This window comes from Acomys minous, assembly GCF_964271855.1.
Source record: "Acomys minous genome assembly, chromosome: 16".
NCBI lineage: Eukaryota > Metazoa > Chordata > Mammalia > Rodentia > Muridae > Acomys > Acomys minous.
This window is the reverse complement of record NC_140498.1, coordinates 2,794,488-2,815,518: the sequence shown is the minus strand read 5'-3', so window position 1 is coordinate 2,815,518 and position 21,031 is coordinate 2,794,488. Positions and strand designations below refer to the sequence as shown.

At 49.5% G+C, this 21,031-nt stretch overlaps 1 protein-coding gene across 1 annotated transcript in view; it reads right to left on the bottom strand.

Moving 5' to 3' along the window:
• Positions 1-21,031, bottom strand: part of DNAH2 (dynein axonemal heavy chain 2) — a 115,548-nt gene that overhangs the window by 89,501 nt on the left and 5,016 nt on the right. Inside the window, 5 exon segments of the mRNA XM_084763330.1 lie at positions 1,479-1,717; positions 1,914-2,024; positions 3,517-3,745; positions 9,331-9,501; positions 12,481-12,536. Of these exon segments, the coding sequence (XP_084619456.1) occupies positions 1,479-1,717; positions 1,914-2,024; positions 3,517-3,745; positions 9,331-9,501; positions 12,481-12,536 (806 nt within the window).

The following is a 21,031-nucleotide window of genomic DNA, read 5'->3' as shown; positions in this document are numbered from 1 at the left end:
CACCCAGCGACAGCACACAACCCTCTGAGGCTCCAGTCCTAGGGGATCCAGTGCCCCCTTCTGGCTCCCTTGGGCACTGCATGCATGTGATAGCCATACATGCAAGCAAAACACCCGTGTATGTAAAATGAACAGATTTCTTTTTTTTTTTTCCCAAGACAGGGTTTTTCTATGAACTTTTGGCTGTCCTGGACTCACCAGGCTGGCCTCGAACTCACAAAGATCCACCTGCTTCTGCCTCCCAAGTGCTGGGATTACAGGGGTACACCACTCTGCCCAGCAACAAATTTTTCAAGATTTATTTATTTATTATATATACAAGTATTCTGCCTGCATGTACACCTGCACACCAGAAAGGGCACCAGATTTCTTTACAGATAGTTGTAAGGCACCATGTGCTTGCTGAGAATTGAACTCAGGACCTTTGGAAGAACAGAAAGTGCTCTTAACCTCTGAGCCATCTCTCCAGCCCCGCAACAAACCTTTTTAAAGGGTTGGAGAGATGGCTCAGCATCTAAGAACACTATCTGTTCTTCTAAAGGTCCTGAGTTCAATTCCCAACAACCACATGGTGGCTCGCAACCATCTACAATGTGATCTGATGCCCTCTTCTGGCCTGCAGGGGTACAAGCAGGCAGAGCACTGTATACATAATAAATAAGTAAATAAATAAACAAATCTCTTTAAAAAAATAATAAAGTTCCCACTCCAGGCTGTGGTGGCACATGCCTTTAATCCCAGCACTCAGGAGGCAGAGGCAGGGAGATCCATGTAAGTTCAAGGCTAGCCTGGTCTATAAAGTGAGTCTAGGACAGCCAAGGCTACACAGAGAAACCCTGTCTCGAAAAACAAAAAACAAAAAAGTTTCCATGCTGGGTGTGGTGACACACACTTTTAATCCTAGCACTCGGGAGGCAGAAGCAGGTGGATCGCTGTGAGTTCAAGGCTAGCCTGGTCTACAAAGTGAGTCCAGAACAGCCAAGGCTACACAGAGAGACCCTGTCTCGAAAAACAAACAACAAAAAAACCAAACAAACAAAGAAAAAAAAGAACTCTGTGCAAAGAGGATGTAAAGAGCTAACTGCCTGGGCGTCAGCCCCCTCGCACACACCCCCAGGTCATTACACCTCAAGTCCCTCAGTATCTGATTGAAATTTCCCCCTGGGGAGAAAGGTCTTCACACAGATCACGCACCTCCTGGGGGAGCCGGTATCTACACGATCAGCTTGTCAGAGCAAATTTAGTTTTTACGGGTTTGTTTTGAAACTCTCCTGACTGAACTGCACAGGCCTGTCCTTGGCTCCACGTAATCGCTAAGTCCCCTTTACCTAGGTTCTCAGCTGCTTTGGAGTCTGGGCATCGCCATCTCCAGGCTAGGTGAATGACTCCCACGGCGCTGGGTCAGTCAGCGCGTTATGATTGGCTGGCTGACTCACCCCCACCCCGTGTCAGGCCGACCACGCCCACTTCCACGCCACCTGGATCTGCTGGGCCAGCTTCATAAAGGGCGCTAGGTAGGACGACTTGGCGAGGCGCAGGATGGACTCGATGTGTTTCACCCCTTTCTTCACCAGCTGCTTGCTGATGCCGGACAGGTCCATGCAGCGATTGTGCCAGAACTCAATCTCTTCCAAAGGACCTAAATTTTCCCCCGTCTCCACAGACTCCTGAGCACTCAGCACCTCCTTGATCTGCCGGGTCCAATGGATCATGGAGGCTGCGGCGGCGGGCAAGGGGGCACCTCTTGGTTTTCCTTCCCTGCTCCCTGGTCGTGCCCTCACTGCCACAGAGCCCTCCTTACCAGCAGCTTTATCAGGAGCTGCAGTTGCCCCCCTCTCACCTCCCCCGCCGCCAGCGCCCCCTCCCGCCTCCTCCCCACCTCTCCCCCTTGCCTGCCCCCTCCCATCACTCACTCTCCAGCCTCTGCACCAGCTCCTTGTCCTTCACCACCACCTCAGGTTTCATGTTTATGGCCTCTGCAGGGATGTACAGGACGGTGTGGCCCTCCAGTTTGTACCGAGTGTCTAAGAAAGGGCCAGGAAAAGTCCAAGGGTGAGCTTTGCTGCGTCTGTGCAAATTAGGAGTGATGATCAAGAGGCAGAGGATGGGGGGAGGGGATGGGGGAGGGGCTGGGGGAGGGGGGAAGGGGGGAGGGGAGTGCAGCCAATTCTGCGTGTCCATAGGCTCACATGCATAACTCAAAAAGAGCTCCGCTGCCCCGCTGCTGTTAGGCAGGGTCTCGTGTACCTGGGCACACACCCTGCTGTGGAAAGCAGAGGCCAACCTGCAGGAGTTGGTCCTCTCCTTCAAGCGCGGGCTCTGAAGATGGACCAGTCTTACTGGCAAATACCTTTCCGCCACGGAGTCATCTCACCTGCCCCCCACAATTCTTTACAAACCGCACCTGTGCTGAATGTGTCCCTTTGTCATCGTCCCTAAACGACAGAACACCTGTTTACGTTGTATCATGTGCTATGAATAATCCAGAGGTGATTTAAAGTGCGCGGGGGGGATGTGTGGGTTATGTGCGATTACGGCGCCATCTTCCAAGGGCTCCAACATCCCTGACACCAGCCCTTACAGATACCAAAGATAGCACATGCACTTTAGGAGAACAGACAGGAGTAACTGTGACTCAGACTTCTTCGGTATGTAGAACAGAAATAACAGAAGCCAAGGGGCAAAGCTCCAGGAGGTCTGTTCAGAAATTACCATAAAACCATTCCACTATCTGCACCATATCCTCCGCGACGCACACAAGTCCCCAGCCGCCCCTCTGTCTCTCCTTATGCCACATGTACCTCTCAGCCATCTCCAGCTCTGGGTTTGAGCAGGCCTGAACAAGTACTATATTACCAAAGGGAATGTAAATTAGAAGGCAAACGTTTGCAAGAATGCGACGTTCAGCATTGACCAAGGCTCTGCTTAGCAGTGCCAAGGAGCAGGCCTAAGCCGCCAAGCACGTTAAGCAAATGATCTACCCTCACGCCACCCCTTAGTGACCACTCTGCGGTACTGGGTGATACTCAAAATGTCCTCTCGCTGCTGTTTTGTTTTTTTTTTTTAAGTTTTTTCAAGACAGGGTTTCTCTGTGTAGCCTTGGCTGTCCTGGACTCGCTTTGTAGACCAGGCTGGCCTCGAACTCACAGAGATCCGCCTGCCTCTGCCTCCCAAGTACTGGGATTAAAGGAGTGCGCCACCATGCCCAGCTCGTTGATGTTTTTTGGTTGGTTGCTTTTTTGTTTTGTTTTTGTTTTTTATTTTGTTTTGTTTTGTTTTTTTTCCAGACAGGGTTTCTTTGTTGTAGTCCTGGCTGTTCTGGACTTACTTTATAGACCAGGCTGGCCTCAAACTCACAGAGATCCGCCTGCCTCTGCTACTTATTTCTCTTATTTTATGTACATTGGCATTTTGCCTGCTTATATGTGCGCGTGAGGGTGTCAGCGCAATGACATGAACTGCCCAGCTGCCTCATAGCCCGGCGTGGAGAAGCCAGCCGCCCAGCCTCTTGCTTACCTGTCAGACAGGCCAGAAACCGGTGCAGGTGTGAGACAAAATGGTTTCGGATGCTCTCGGGCCAGGATGTGTTCATGAAAATCTGAGGGACGTAGACGCCGCTGAGCAGCCGAAGCAAAGCCGGGATGTAGGCGCCCCGGACTGTCCCAAACTGCACTGTCGCCTCAAAGTTCTCTATGGTGATGGGCACTGGTGCTTGGCGGATGAAGTACACAATCTGACTCTGAGTCTGTACGGAAGAGCAGTTCAGCGTTCAGAATCCAGGGTGCCCAAGGGAATCTGAGGCCCCCCTGGAGAAAGCCAGGCTGAGGGCTTTCTCAGTGTCCCTGCCTAAGCTTCCTGTGTGGGGAGGGGGTGGATAAAACATGCCTTGACGGCATAGACTATTCTGTTCAACTTGAACTACGAGTCCAATACACTATGTCCAGCACATAGTAGATGATCAATAAATGTGTGCTGTGAATGGGTAGACGGACAGGAGATGTGTGTGTGTGTGTGTGTGTGTGTGTGTGTGTGTGTGTGTGTGTGTGTGTGTGTGTTTTTCGAGACAGGGTTTCTCTGTGTAGCCTTGGCTGTCCTGGACTTGCTTTGTAGAGCAGGCTGGCCTCGAACTCAGTGCTCCGCCTGCCTCTGCCTCCCGAGTGCTGGGGCGAGAGGACAGCTTTGGGGAGACAGTTCTTTCCTTCCACTGAGAATCACGCTCTGGTATCAGGCTCGGGTAGAAAATACCATGACCAGGGGCTTGAGAGATGGCTCAGCGGTTAAGAGCACTGACTGCTCATCCAAAGGACCTGGGTTCAATTCCTAGCACCCACATAGCGCCTCACAATTGTCTATAACTCCAAGATCTGCACATAAAATAAAAATAATTTAAAAAAAAAGAAAAAAAAATACCACGACCTACTGAACCCTCTCTTGCCCTCAGTTGTGTGTGTTTGGTTTTGTTGTTGCTGTCTTGTTTTGTTTGAGACAAGGTGTCTACTGTGAACCCATATGTAGCCCAGGTTGGCCTCAAACTAGAAGAAATTCTCCTGCCTCTGCCTCCCAACTGCTACGGTTGCAGACATGTGCCATCACTCCCAGCTTTTTCAATTTTTAATTCCAAAAAACTCCAATTCATAGCAAATTTTCAAGAAAAATAAAATTAACAAAATGTCCCTGTTGCTTAGATTCTTTTTGTGTGCTTGTTTGGGGGGCCGTTTTGTTTTGAGACAGGGTTTCTCTGTGTAGCCTGGGCTGTCCTGGACTCCTGCCTCTGCCTCCCGGAGTGCTGGGGTTACAGGCGTACACCACTGCACCCGGCTGTCTCCTAGATTCAGTGCACTTTGCCTGTTTGTGCCCTCTTTACACCTAAGACTTTGTTAGCTGCATCCAGACAACACATCCTTAATCTTTGGCCTGTATCTTTTTTTAAAAAAATATTTTTATTTAATTTTAATTTCTGTGCATTGGTGTGAGGGTGTCAGATCTTGGAGTTACAGACAGTTGTGCGCTGCCATGTGGTTGCTGGGAATTGAACCCAGGACCTTTGGAAGAGCAGACAATGCTCTTAACCACTGAGCCAACTCTCTAGCCCCTTGGCCTGTATCTTTTAAAAATGCCTAACACTGTAATTATGGTAATGGAACACTTAACCCAATACAATACAATACATGTCCATATTTAGCTTTCTCTAGCAGTCCAAACGACATCTTGTGTTGCTGCATTGCTTCCCATCCTGGGCCATGCATGGTCATGTCTTACTTTATTGTTACTGCTGTTTGCTTTTGTTTCTGTTTTGAAACAGGGTCTCATTATGTAAGCCCTGGCTGGCCTGGAATACACTGCTGTCTAAAGTAGGATGGCCTTCCACTCACAGGATCCCCCTGCCTCTGCCTCCTAAATGTTGAAATTAAAGGTATCACGACCACATCTAGCTTTTTTGGTTGTTGTGTTTGGTTTTTCGAGACAGGGTTTCTCTGTGTAGCCCTGGCTGTCCTGGACTCGCTTTGTAGACCAGGTTGACATCGAATTCACAGAGATCCTCCTGCCTCTGCCTCCTGTGTGCTGGGATTAAAGGCGTTCACCACCACCACCCGGCCCATGTCTACCTTTTGTGTGTGTGTTTGAGGTTTTGTTTGTTTGTCTGTGGGGTTGGGGGCATTGAGACAGAATTGCATACTTAAGCTGGCCTAGAGCTCTTTCTGTAGGCAAGGCTGGCCTTGAACTTCTAATACCCCTGCCTCTTCTCCCACACCCTCCTTGCTGCTATCCTGGGGGGATGGGGGATGGGGTGCACGTGTCCCACTGAACTCTCAGTCCTCCTTTACAAGCCTGTGCCATCATGCCCGGCCTTTTCTCCCTTCTGTGTTGTACTATCAGCCATTCTGAGTCAAGCCACGTGCTTTCAGAATATCCCTTAATTTGGATTTATCTGTTCCTTGTTATTTGGTTGAAGTTGTATGTCCTTGGCAAAGCACCATATAGTTAATCCCCCCAAACACCTGGTACCCTCAAATTTTACTGGTGTAACGAAAATGCACGCTGTCATTAAACGTGAGGAGCAAACAGTAAGCAGTCTCCTGTGTCCTCTTGACTCCCAGACACAGCTCCTTTTTCATTCCAGGCTAATTCTTTGTACGTTCTGAGTCCACACTGCACTGGCTCTCGGCTCCTCCGCTCGCTCGTGCCCAGCCCTCAGGTCTACTCGGTTCTCTCTAATTGCATTAATGTCTTCGGCCTTTTTTCTTACATGAGCTGCGGATGCCGCAGCCTTCCGCTCTGCGGCTGACAGACCCCAACCACCGCTATTCAGTTCCTTGCCATTTTTCATCCCCTGGTTTTGTAGCATGCTGCTTTATTCATTTCCTAAAATCCGTACTCTCTCTTTCATCTCCTTCTCACCTTTTATGGCTCTGGCCGCTCTTCTAAGGGCTGAGCTCAGAGCATATCTAGTTGCGCCGTCGCTCAGCTGTGGAGTCTCCTCCTCTTCGTGCGGTTAGATCTTCCCCATGCACGCGCTTTGTTCTCCCCCCCACCCTTTGTCCTTGATATAATATGCTCGCTGTTGCCACGCAATTTCGCCCCATTTTGCTCATGCCTGAGCAGCTTTGTCAATTCACTCTTTTGGCTCCAGCACACTGTGGGCGACTTCTTGATGTCCCACTGTGAGAGACCAGTTTATTTTGCCTCTTGAAGGTAAAGCGAAAGGATTAGGTATTTTACATTTTATTCACTTTTTTGTAGCCCCAGAGACTTGTGTGAGGAGGGGCAAGTGGTTAAGGCTAATTTAAGGCACTAGCACAAAATCCTCCTAGGAGACCCTGAGGGTGCTCTAAGGTCCCCGCCATCCACAACGGCATGAAGCGACTTGGTCTTCCGCTTTCTGTTGGGGGCGCCCACTTGGTGTTCACATCTGTTTCAGGTTTGACTGTGCCCCTCCCCCTGTGTTTGTGGCTCATGGGTGGTGCTGTTTCATGTTTGCAGGTTTTGCTTTTTGTGCTTTTTAAAAAAGATTTATTTATTTATTTATTTATTATGTATACAGTGCTCTCCCTGCATGTATACCTGCAGGCCAGAGGAGGACATCAGATCACATTATAGATGGTTGTGAGCCACCATGTGGTTGCTGGGAATTGAACTCATGACCTCTGGAAGAGGATACAGACCATCATGGTGTGAGGGGAGCATCGACAGTCACTGGGCATCCAAAGTCAGGATGCAAAGAGAAATTAATCTTTTTTTCCCCTTTCTGTGCTGGCTAAGCAAGGGTACTACTACTAAGCTACTGGGGCTGGTATGTATGTATGTATGTATGTATGTATGTATGTATGTATGTATGTATGTATTTGGTTTTTCGAGTCACAGTTTCTCTGTGTGGCCTTGGCTGTCCTGGAGTCCCTTTGTAGACCAGGCTGGCCTTGAAATGACAGAGATCTGCTTCCCTCTGCCTCCCAGAGTGCTGGAATTACAGCTAAATGGATCACTTTTCTTGTTTTGTTCTTGTATTTTTATTTTTTTGTTTTTGAGACAGGGTCTTACTACATAGCCCTGGCTAGCCTAGAACTCATTATATAGACCAGGCTGGCCTTGAACTTGCAGTGACCCTCCTTGTGATTACCTCCCAAGTGCTTTCTATTTTCAGAATCCCCTGTGATTGTGCTGCTGTCTAGTTTCATTTATTTCCTTGATGTTATCCACACTTGTGCTCCTGGGCCTAGTGTTAACTGCTCTAATTACTGTGCTTCAAGAAAGGTTTCTTGTGTCTACAAATCTCCTTTGTTGGTTTCTTCATCATCACTGTTGGTATTTTTATGCATTTTTCTGGATATTTATTTATTTATAATTTTTTTGAGACAGGGTTTCTCTGTGTAGCCTTGGCTGTCCTGGACTCGCTTTGTAGACCAGGCTGGCCTCGAACTCACAGAGATCTGCCTGCCTCTGCCTCCCAGAGTGCTGGGATTATAGGTGTGCACCACTGCACCCAGCCAAATATTTTATTTTTAAATGTTCCAAATATACAGAAGGAAATAAAAGAATCAGAGCCAGGGAGATGGCTCAGAAGGTAAAAGTGCCACCAAGCCTGGGGTCGTGAGTTCTGTCCTAGGAACCATGTGGTACAAGGAGAAAAGTGAGTCCTACACGTTGTCCTCTGCCCTCCACACACATGCCAAGACACACACATGTGTGTGCACTCACACATGATACATAGATAGATAATAGATAAATAGTTGTGTTTAAGTAAATGATTTGTACAAGAGTGATACCCAGCCAGGTGGTGATGGCACATGCAGGTGGGGGCAGAGGCAAGTGGATTTCTATGGGTTCGAGGCCAGCCTCATCTACAAAGCAAGTTCTAGGACAGCCAAGAGCTATACAGAGAAACCCTGTATGGAAAAACCACTAAAAAGGAAGACACCTACCACCCAGATCCCACTGTTGGCGTCTTACTACCCACCTCTTCTTTCCCGTGCCCAGGTCTACCTGCCTCATTTCATTATCTTCTTCTGAAATCTGCTTCCTGGTAGAGCGCCCCCCCCATACACAGTGGGGTTCCATGAGCCTCAGGCACAGAAGAAAACATGACTCAGGATTCTGGAGATATGCAGCACCTTGAGCTGCCTGGAGGAAGGCCTAGAAAGTGGGGTACCCACCTGCACAGGCAATGCAGCACCTTGAGCTGCCGGGAGGAAGGCCTAGAAAGGGGGGTACCCACCTGCACAGGCAATGCAGCACCTTGAGCTGCCGGGAGGAAGGCCTAGAAAGAGGGGTACCCACCTGCACAGGCAATGCAGCACCTTGAGCTGCCGGGAGGAAGGCCTAGAAAGGGGGGTACCCACCTGCACAGGCAATGCAGCACCTTGAGCTGCCGGGAGGAAGGCCTAGAAAGAGGGGTACCCACCTGCACAGGCAATGCAGCACCTTGAGCTGCCTGGAGGAAGGCCTAGAAAGTGGGGTACCCACCTGCACAGGCAATGCAGCACCTTGAGCTGCCGGGAGGAAGGCCTAGAAAGAGGGGTACCCACCTGCACAGGCAATGCAGCACCTTGAGCTGCCTGGAGGAAGGCCTAGAAAGTGGGGTACCCACCTGCACAGGCAATGCAGCACCTTGAGCCGCCGGGAGGAAGGCCTAGAAAGGGGGGTACCCACCTGCACAGGCAATGCAGCACCTTGAGCTGCCGGGAGGAAGGCCTAGAAAGAGGGGTACCCACCTGCACAGGCAATGCAGCACCTTGAGCTGCCGGGAGGAAGGCCTAGAAAGAGGGGTACCCACCTGCACAGGCAATGCAGCACCTTGAGCTGCCGGGAGGAAGGCCTAGAAAGTGGGGTACCCACCTGCACAGGCATGCCCAGCTCCAGCTTCAGCCCAAAAATGGGGTCAATGAAGATGGTGAGGGCAGGTTCCTCGGGATCCTGGACAAAGTGATCCAGGACGGCGCTGTGCTCCTCCGTCCACACGGCATCTGCCAGTCCGGTCAACATCGCTCGGGAGAGGAACAGGGGCTTCTGGGGAGAGCGGAGAGACACAACGCGTCAGAGACGCCCTCAGAGAGATGAGGCGACACCAGAAAGCGGGGGGTGACTGAACGATAGGTTTCAGGCTTTTAAAGGAAACAATAGACTCCTCTGCCTCACAGAACGAAAACAGAATGTGTCACAGAGGGAAACGATGGGCTGTTATCTTCCCCTAAATATTTCCCTTCTGCCTGTGGCTCTGAAAATGTATTCTCTAACATTCTCAGCCTCGGAAGGGAAGGTGCGTTAGGGGAACCACTAAGACACCAGCCTGGAGCAGGAAGGTAGAAGCAGGGAGTTGATGAGGGGGACAAGGACCCCGCAGGCTTCTCATGAAGCTGCCGCTTCCGGATGCTGAACCATGAGACACGCTACCAGTCCGCTGGCCTCGCAGTAAGGAGGCACCAGGGGACACGAGGAAAGAAACTCTGAAAAACACGAAGGGACAGAGGGATTGGAGGGAAGAGAACCAGCGGCCGTGGAAGCGGCGCACCTGTGGACCTCTAACTGCAGGGTGTGCAGTGGAGACGCACTCGGTGCTGGGGACTGGGGTGCCACCCGGCCCTTCGTCCCCTGTCCCTGGAAGATGGGGAAGAATCACAAAGTTCCAAAGAAAAGGAAGTAACAGACAATTTTCCTAAATGCTTTCCTGTACCGGTTATGGGTGAGTTGATGAGAAATCGTCAAGAGCCCAATAAATAAACAAACCAAAGGGCATAGACTGGCCACACCATTTAAAAGAAAAATGCAACCAAGGAAAAAAAAATGTTCTGTTTTACTTGAGATCAGAGAATATGAATAAAAATAACAGAGACATAACTTATTGTCCATTTGTGTTAACACTAAATTGACAACCCTCTGGCTAGAATTAGCTTTATTGCTAAGATAAACGCATATTACAGCTGGCAGAAAAAACCCTGGGTTGCCTTCGTGTCTGTGGACCACTTGTATGCCAGGTGCCCAAGGAGCCCAGTAGAGGGCGTCAGATCCCATCAAACTGGAGTTACTGATGATTGTGAGCCGCCACATAGGTGCTGGGAATCGAACCGTGGTCCTCTGGAAGAGCAGCCAGTGCTGCTAACCACGGAGCCATCTCTCGGGTCCCTATTCTTAGTGATTCTCACTTATTCTTACTAACATTCTATAAGATGTGGCTTAAGGAAATACTGAGTATCTCACTGTTAATTTTAGAGTATTTATCCCAGCAATATTATGAGAACAAAACATGGTAAACAGCAAAATAGCCACGAATAATAGTCTAACTAAGGTACGTGTGCCTAATAGAACAGAGATGGCTATTAAAAGTGGTATATTTGGGGACTGGAGAGACAGCTGGGCAGTTAAGAGCACTGGCTGCTCTTCCAGAGGACCCAGGTCTAATCCCCAGCACCCACATGGCAGCTCACAACTCTCTGAAATCACAGTTCCAGGGGATCCAACTCTTTCACAAATGCAGGTAAAACATCAATGTACATAAAATAAAAATTAATAACCAAGCCGGGCTTGGTGGCACAAGCCTTTAGCGCAGCACTTGGGAGGCAGAGGCAGGTGGATCGCTGTGAGTTCGAGGCCAGCCTGGTCTACAGAGTGAGTCTAGGACAGCCAAGGCTACACAGAGAAATTCTGTCTCAAAAAAAAAGGGGGGGGGCAGTTGGGTGACCAGGCAATTGACCTATGTAGTAGGACTGCATCCCCAAAAGATGACAGCAATGAGCCGGGAGGGGTGGGGACACCTTGTAACCCTAGCACTTGGGAATCAGGCAGGAAGACAGCAAGAGCGAGACCAGCTTAAGCTATATCGTGAGTCTGGGGCTAGCTGAGGCTCCAGGCTGTTTCAAACAACCAACCGGAAACAACCTAAGAGCAAAGTGGCGCGCCCGCCTGTGGTGGACGGCCGGGGTTTGAGGCTGGCGGGAGGGGATCTTACGACTGGCTGGGTTTGTGCCTTTTTGCTGGTTTAGTTTCTCTTTGTCTGTTTTCCTTCTGTCTCTGGGTTGTTTGAAGAGTCTTGGAAAGGCAGCCCAGGCTGGTTTACCCATACAATGCCTCCTGTCTCAGCTTCCCCTGCGCCGGGGTGGCAAGCATGTGCCACTTCAGCCGGCACCGATGTTTTCAGTGGGCAGGTTTTAGTCTCTTTTCCCCTTTTAAAAGAATGCAAGTTCGGGGCTGGAGAGATGGCTCAGCAGTTAAGAACACTGGCTGCTCTTCGAGAGGCACCCACATGGCGGCTCATACCTGTCTGTAACCTCCTGTTCTGACTCCCTCACACAGACATCTACACAAACATGCAGGCAAAATACCAATGAACAAAAACAAAAAGAGGGGGAGGGCTGGAGAGATGGCTCAGAGGTTAAGAGCACTGACTGCTCTTCCAAAGGTCCTGAGTTCAATTCCCAGCAACCACATGGTGGCTCTCAACCATCTATAACGAGATTTGTATACATAAAAAAAAAAAAGAACAAAATAAACAAAATAAACAAAAAATAATTTTAAAAATACCAATGAACATAAAACACTGAGGAAAAAAAAAAAAGAATGCAAGGTTACCATCCTCCTCATCCCAGGCTATGTTCTTCTTGAAAGAAAAGGTGCCATTTAATGCCTATCTCTCATAGTGACGGGGCAGCCTCTGTCAGCCTCTGTCAGCCTCTGTCAGCCAAAAGAGAACTGCAGAAGGGAAGGAAAGAGAATGACCTAGAAAGCACTGTCCAAGCAGGACACGCCCACCTGTAAGACTGATCATGGCTGACCCAAGCTATGGGGACAAGAGAGACCAGTTCCTTCCTCAAGGCCTCATCCTGGGGAAGGGGCTCAGACTGTCTGGCCCTCTGCTCATCAATAGGCACCAGTGGGAGAAGCGGAGAGAAGTGGCCAGCTAGAGGGGATTCTGCACACACTGTCCCGGCACTGATGCTGTTTATTCGGTTACTGGGAGGAGGAAAATGATCCTTGGGGGAGATGCAAACCTACCACATCCGTCGAAGTATCCGGTTCTTTAGGTACTTCAAGGTCCTCTTGTACCAGGTCTGGGGAGAGCAGAGATACAAAAGTGACATCAAGCACAGGCGCCATATTACCCAGCAGTCCCTCATCTAGTACCCAAGAGGCTGGAGAGCAGAACCTGAGTGGCTTGTTAATGACTGCAGCAGCACTATTCACAATGGGGGCGTGGAGAAGAGCAAGGGAGGCAGGTGTGGTGGCAGCAGGTGTGGGGGCAGCAGGTGTGGGGGCAACAGGTGTGGCAGCAGGTGTGGGGGCAACAGGTGTGGGGGCAGCAGGTGTGGGGACAGCAGGTGTGGGGGCAGCAGGTGTGGGGGCAGCAGGTGTGGTGGCAGCAGGTGTGGGGGCAGCAGGTGTGGTGACAGCAGGTGTGGGGGCAGCAGGTGTGGGGGCAGCAGGTGTGGCAGCAGGTGTGGGGGCAGCAGGTGTGGCAGCAGGTGTGGGGGCAGCAGGTGTGGGGGCAGCAGGTGTGGTGACAGCAGGTGTGGGGGCAGCAGGTGTGGAGGCAGCAGGTGTGGCAGCAGGTGTGGCAGCAGGTGTGGGGGCAGCAGGTGTGGGGGCAGCAGGTGTGGTGACAGCAGGTGTGGGGGCAGCAGGTGTGGGGCAGCAGGTGTGGGGGCAGCAGGTGTGGTGACAGCAGGTGTGGGGGCAGCAGGTGTCGGGGCAGCAGGTGTCGGGGCAGCAGGTGTGGTGACAGCAGGTGTGGGGGCACACGCCTTTAATCCCAGCACTCAGGAGGCAGAGGCAGGCAGATCTCTGTGAGTTCGAGGCCAGCCTGGTCTACAAAGCGAGTCCAGGACAGCCAAGGCTACACAGAGAAACCCTGTCTGAAGAAAACAGAAACAGAAACAGAAAGAGCTATAGCTAGATAAACAAAATATGGTACACATGGACGGTGGGCTGTCACTATACAGAAAGGAGAGTAAGTTTCATACTACAACATAGCTGAACCTCGAAACTTTTACGCTATGTAAAAAAAGCCAGATACGTGAATACACATTATCGTGTGCTTCCACTGACATGAAATGGCCAGCATAGAAAAATCTATCAAGTGAATACAGATTAGTGACACTCAGGGCCTGAGGGAAAGCTGCTCCAGTCAGGGCTCTGAGAACAGGGCCTTGCTCTTCCCCAGCACATACCAGGCTCGGAGCGCCACAAGGCAATGAGGCCATTGGCTTGTCCTTGGAGGCAGATATGGCGGCTCATGCTTGTGATCCAAACACTCGGGGTATTTAGGCAGGAAGACTGCCCTGACTTGTGGCAGGAAAAACAAACAAACAAACAAGCAAGCAAATGAACAAGCCTAACTAATTAAACTAATAAAGTAGAGAAGGGGCTGAGGAGACGGGCTCAGTGCTGTCCGTCCTGAAGCACAGAGAGCTGAATGTGAGTCTCTAGACCCCACAGAACGCCGGGCCCCGCGCTGCTGCTGCTGCTGTTGCTTTTTGTTTTGTTTTGTTTTTTCAAGACAGGGTCTCTCTGTGTAGCCTTGGCTGTCCTAGACTCACTTTGTAGACCAGGCTGGCCTCGAACTCACAGCGATCCGCCTGCCTCTGCCTCCCGAGTGCTGGGATTAAAGCTGTGCACCACCACGCCCGGCCCCCAGCTTCTTTTTTTAAACAGGGACACAGAGACAGGAGCATGCCAGAGACTCAGGCCAGCGTGGGTGGTGTGTGCAGCAGAAAACAACAGACATCTTGTCTCAAACTAGCTGGGAGGCAAGGGTTGGCACCTGAGGCTGTCCTCCAACCACCACTGCATATTGGATTCATGGCATTCACACACACACACACACACACACACACATGCATACACACACACACACACACACACACACACACACACACACACACACATGCATGTAGTGCCCTGAGTAGTGCACAGACATACATGCAAACAAAGCCTCCATACATATTAAACAATGAGTCTAAATTTAAAGAGCAATCTGGACTGGCCATGGTGAGCAAGCTGGCAAACATCACTCCTCCACGGTCCACGCTCCATGGTCCACGCTCCATGGTCCACGCTCCATGGTCCACGCCCCTGCTCCCAGGCTCCGGTTCCCTCTCGGTATCGCTCAACGATGGGTTGTGATCAGGACACGTAAGCAAACAGCCTTTCCCTAGGTTGGTTTGGTCAGTTGCTTTTCACAGCAATAAAAGTCAAGCCAAAAACCCACACACATAGTATACATATGCATATACACATATGTATGTACATATATGCATACATACGTATGTTAAATATACATACAAATGCACATGCACACACATATACACTCACACACACAAAAAAAGACTCAGGAGTCATCTGTTACCAATTTGTCGAGGTGCTTTAAATGGCTTTCTTTTGGGAGGATGAAAATGTCCTAAAATTGCATAGTATTGATGGTTGTACAGCTTTTAAATATGTCAAAAACCAGTGGGTTGTATGCTTTAGGGTCCAGGCTCTTGCATAACAGAACATAGGGCATTGGAAAATTTTGACAACAGTAAGAGGTTTCTGACCAAAATTAATCCAAAGGGCCAACAAGAGGGCTCAGTGCATCCAGGCATTTGCTGCCACGCCCAGTGCTCTGAGCTTGATGTCTGTGCAACACATGGAGGAAGGAGCGAACTGACTGCCACAAGTGTCCTCTGGCCTCACGGAAACACGGCAGCATGTGGCACACGTGCACACCACGTGCACACGAAAAGAACAATTAAGTAAAAATAAAATGTAATAAATTCTGTTTTAAAAAATTAAAAAATCAAACTCATAATGAACCCAAGGTACATCTGGCAGCTGTCACCCTCTGCCTGTGCTATATTCTGCAAATTTACACAACCTTGATCCTAAACACATCACACACGCACACACCACACACACACACACACACACACACACACACACACACACTGCACGTACCAACCAACACACTGCCAACAAACACTGCCCGAAACACCTCATCTCAGATTGGAGACAATTGTATGTTATGAAATGCAGGGTTTTACTCTACACATGAAGTTTTCTGTTCTTTATAAAAACATAATGATTTAATTATGGAAAACAAAGACCTTAATACTTTCCTGGCATCTCTCCTCAGTGTGTAAGTATCAAATTAGTGTATCTTTGGATTGTGTTGTTTTAACGTGTTTGATTTTTTTAAATTGCTGTTTGAAATCTGGGAGTAGGGGGTGCACATATTTACAGAGTCCCGGCAGAGGGAGGGCAGACGTAGAAGCCTCAGCTACATAAGCTCACCTTAGAAGCACACCCCATAGCACCCAGGAGCGGGGGGCCGCTGAGTCTCTGTGGGTCCAAGGCCAGCTCTGTATACACAGTGAGTTCCAAACCAGCCAGAAGCACAGTGAGACCCCATCTCGAATGTACATAAAATAAATAAGACGAAACCAAACCAACCAAACAAACAAACAAACAAATAAATAAATAAGACAATGTGTACTGCTCTTCCAAAGCCTGGTGCCCAGCACACTGTCAGACGGCTCCCAGCTACCTGGAACTGCAGCTTCAGGGATGTTTTTATGCCTCCGGTCTCCTCCAGCAGTGCATTCACAGAAACAATACCCATACCCATACCCATACCCAGACACACACACACACACACACACACACACACACACACACACACACACACACACACACACAATAAACCGAGCTAGAGGGAAGGCTCGGTGGTTAAGAGCACTGGCTGCTCTTCCAGAGGATCCAAGTTCAATTCCCAGCACCCACATGGCAGCTCATAATTTCCTGTAACTCCAGCTCCAGAGGATCTGACACCCTCGCACAGATATACGTGCAGAGAAAAACACCAAAGTACATAAAATAAAAGTAAACAAATCTGAGCCGGGCGGTGGTGGCGCACACCTTTAATCCCAGCACCTGGGAGGCGGAGGCAGGTGGATCTCTTTGAGTGAGGCCAGCCTGGTCTACAGAGAGAGTTCCAGGAAATCAGAGCTGTTACACAGAGAAACCCTGTCTTGAAAAACCTAAAACAAACAAACAAACAAAACAAAACCTAGTAGGTTTCCCATCCTTGGGCACAGGAGGGAGGAAGGAACACTGCAGAGACCGAGGGACAGAGACAGAGAAGGAGAAGATGAGAAAATGGCACGGAGAGTTGCAGATGCCTAACGGCAAGGGGGAGGGAGCCGGGTCTCCGGGTAGCTGACTGCGGTCCAGATGTCACTCAACACTAAGCCTCTGAACCAAACTACCACCATCTTCTTCAAGAATTTAGCTGGGCCTGCTTGCAGAAGACTGCCCGGCTGGGCTTGCCGCCTTGTGGCAGGCGCTCAGAGAGGGGAAATGCGGAGCCGAGGAGCCGCTCACCTACACGGCTCACCTACGCTTTGAGCCGCCCTTCCTACCATTAGTTTGTGGTTCTGCCCTAATTGCATATGGCCTGGGGGTCACTCGGAAGGGTTGGGGAGGGAGGGCCTCCATCTCCGCAGCTATGGGTAAAACCATTATTCCTGTTGAGTAAAGACGGAGCACAACCCCTGTAAGGGAGGCCCCACCCCTGCAAGTAACCCCTAGCGAAGCTCACTGTGCCCCAGGATAAGCTCTGCAGGCTGAAACCTTGGTTTGTGTTTGGCCCTGGGGGGAGGGGAGGCGGCTGGGACAAGGTATTGTTTACATCCCCACAAGGGAAGGACTCTTAGCAACCGGAGACCAAGAGAGAAACTGAGGCAGGCAATCACTGGAATAAACTGGTTTTGTCTTCTCTAATACAATGGAGACAAAGATATGCAATGCCGCTGGGTGTGTTGGCACACCCCTTTAATCCCAGCACTCGGGAGGTAGAGGCAGGTGGATCTCTGAGTTCGAGGCCAGCCTAGTCTACAGAGTGGGTCCCAGGATAGCCAGGGCTACACAGAGAAACCCTGTCTCAAAAAAAAAAAAAAAGAAAAGAAAAGAAGAAAAGCCACAATAGTACATGACATTCATGGATATTTGTAGAAAACTAAACAACAGGTCTCCAGAGTACATGCCCTACTGCAAGACAGCAGTGGCCTCTGAGGAGGAAGGGGGCCCAGGGATGGCGAGAAGGGATGTGTTACCTTGATGACCTCAGGTATTGATAGTTTTCTCTTTGCCGGAAACACATCTACGATCCCTTACCCACAATCCTTGGTGTCAGAAATACTCTAATCTTAGGATTGTATGGAGTTTAGGGTGTAGGTCAGAGGGATAGCCTGTGCTTACAGGAGCAAGGCCCTGGAGTCCCGCTCTAGAACAGGGCAGACGGAACAGGCTTTAGAATGGTGACGCAGCGAAGCTGGCAGAGGGCTCGCCTAGCGCGCACGCTCTGGGTTCAGGCTCCTGGGGCACGTGCCTGTGATCCCAGCACCCAGAAGGCGGAGGCGAGGGCGCCGCAAGGTGAAGGTTGTACTGGCTGCTTCTGCGCTTCAACTTGACACAGCTGGAGCCATCAGAGAGGAAGGCGCCTCAGCGGAGCAAATGCCGCCAGGAGACCCAGCTGGGAGGCATTTTCTCAGCTAGTGATCAGCGGGGGAGGGAAAATAAAAGTAATGTAAGATCATTGGTTTTGCCGGGCCGTGGTGGCGCACACCTTTAATCGCAGCACTCGGCAAGCAGAGGCAGGAGGATGCCTGTGAGTTCGAGGCCAGCCTGGTCTACAAAGTGAGTCCAAGACAGCCAAGGCTACACAGAGAAACCCTGTCTCAAAATAAATAAATAAATAAAAATAAATAAATAAATAAGATCCTTGGGTTTGAAATCCCTGACTCCCATTCCAGAGAGTTCTACAACAATGTTTAACAACTAAACTTTTATTACTATATTTCTGAAGTAAAATATGTGAATATTTATACTAAGTGGCTTTAACAGGTCATAAATTCCTTTGTGTCAGTTTAGGTTAGACTTCACCACCAAATAAGTGTAGATGCCAGACTTTATACGAATGGGAACTTGCAAGTTATAGATTTCAGGATTTTTATTTGGTTTCCCACCACCACCACCACCACCACCCCACCCCCCACCCCCCACCCCCCCCCGACAAAGTTTCTCTGTGTAGCCCTGGCTGTCCTGGACTCACTTTGTAGACCAGGCTGGCCTCGAACTCACATCAATCTGCCTGCCTCTGCCTCCCTCGTGCTGGGATTAAGGGCGTGCACCACCACACCCCGCTTGATTTCAGGATTTTTAAAAATGCATTATTTTCTTGAGAAAATACAGAAAGGTGCCAATAAGAAAACAAGAAATAATAAAGGATTCTGTGGCTGACTGAAATGAGTTTGGTGGGACATAGAATTCAGATCTGAAACCATCAGAGATTGGATCTTAAAAGGGAAATCACACTGAATTCTGATTTAACTTTTTTTTTTTTAAATGTTGGGAAGTTGTTTAATGAACACATTTGGGATAATGAGATTTGGAATATGGAATCTGTCTTAAACCATCAGGGCTGTGAGACAATAAAAAGGGATATTTTCACGTCAAAAAAATAATAATAATACATTATTTATTGGTGCAGGCATAAAGGTGCCACAGTGTGCATGTGGCAGTCAGGGAACCGCTTGCAGGAGTCAGCTCTTCCCGACCCTGTGTGTCCCAAGAATGGAATTCAGGTCATCAGGCTGGGAGGCTTTAACTCTTAACCGTCCTCCTTGCCTCTTGTCAACATTTTTGAGAAAAACAGAGAAGAAACTGTAAGCCTGATTAGAATGTTTTTTTTTAATGGCAATTGGAGGAAACCCAAGGAAAAGCACATGAGGGCTCTGTGGGTCAAAGGCAGAACATATCCTCAAGGCCCAGGGTTCAACTCCCAGTACCATGAAAAAGAAAATGTGTTTTTAAATTAATTTTTTTATTTATTATTTTACGTGTGGGGGTGTTTTGCCTGCACGTTTATCTGTGTGCTACATGTATACTTGGTGCCTCCAGAGGTCAGAAGTGGGCATCAGGGGCTGGCAAGGTGGCTCAGCAGTTGGAACACTGGCCGCTCTTCTAGAGGACCCAGGTTCAATTCCCATCACCCACATGGCTGCTCACACCTGTTTGTAACTCCATGTCCCTGAGCTTCTGGAACCCTCATACACAGACATACGTGCAGGCAAAACACCAAGGCAAAATAAAATAAAATATTTTTTAAAAGACGGACATGGTGATGCACTCCTTTAATCACAACTCTTCGGGAGGCAGAGGCAGGTGGATCTCTGAGAGTTCAAGGCCAGCCTGGTCTACAAAGAGAGCCCAGGATAGTCAAGGCTACACAGAGAAACCCTGTTTCCAGGAAAAACAAAAACCAAAAAACTTTGTTTTGTTTTGTTTTTCTTGACAGGGTTTCTCTGTGTACCCTGGCTGTCCTGGAACTCTCTTTGTAGACCAAGCTGGCCTTGAACTCACAGAGATCCACCTGCCTCTGCCTCCCGAAGAGTTAGGATTAAAGGCCCGAACCACTGCTGCAGCCTATTATGTTTTAATTATGTGTGTATGTGTACCCAGGGGTGTCTGATCCCCTGGAGCCAGACTCACAGGCAGCTGGAAGTCACCTGAGTCAAGCACAAGGAACTGAACCCAAGTCCTCTGCAAGAGCGGTACAAGCTCTTAATTGCTGTGCCGTCTCTCCAGCCCCCCAAAAGAAATGTGTTTGTAGCCGGGCGTGGTGGCGCACGCCTTTAATCCCAGCACTCGGGAGGCAGAGGCAGGTGGATCGCTGTGAGTTCGAGGCCAGCCTGGTCTACAAAGTGAGTCCAGGATGGCCAAGGCTACACAGAGAAACCCTGTCTCGAAAAACCAAAAAAAAAAAAAAAAAAAAAAAAAAAAGGAATGTGTTTGTTTGTTTGTTTGAGACAGGGTTTCTCTGTGTAGCCTTGGCTGTCCTGGACTCGCTTTGTAGACCAGGCTGGCCTCGAACTCACAGTGATCCGCCTGCCTCTGCCTCTCAAGTACTGAGATTAAAGGTGTGCGCCACCATGCCGGGCTCCCCCAAAAGAAACTTAAAAGACCGTCTATGAGCTGGGAGATGGTCCAGTCAGTGAAGTGTTTGTTGTGCAAACCTGAGTTTGGGTCCCCAGGACCCGTGTAAAATCTGGGTGTACACAACTAGGACCCCACTGCTGGGAAAGCAGGAAGGAGAAGATCCTGGGGCTTGCTAGGCAGCCAGTCTGGCCAATCAGCAAGCTCCAGGCTCAGAGAGGGACTTTGTCTAAAATGTACGCATACATACATACATACATACATAGAGTGATTGAGGAAGACACCCAGTGTTGTCAACCTCTGGCCTCCACACATGCATGCTCTCCTGTGTGTGCACACAGACACACACACACACACACAGATTTTTTTTGGGGGGGGTTGGTTTTTTGTTTTATGTAAGAGGATCTAGAGACATGGCTCGGTGGTTAGGAGATCGACCTATAGCGCATGGCTTACAACCATCTGTAACTCCAACCCGGGAGACTGCAGCACCCTCTTCTGGCTTCCTCTGACATTGCACTCATGTGCACAAACCCACACTCTCCACGCACACAACCAAAAACCTTTAAACATA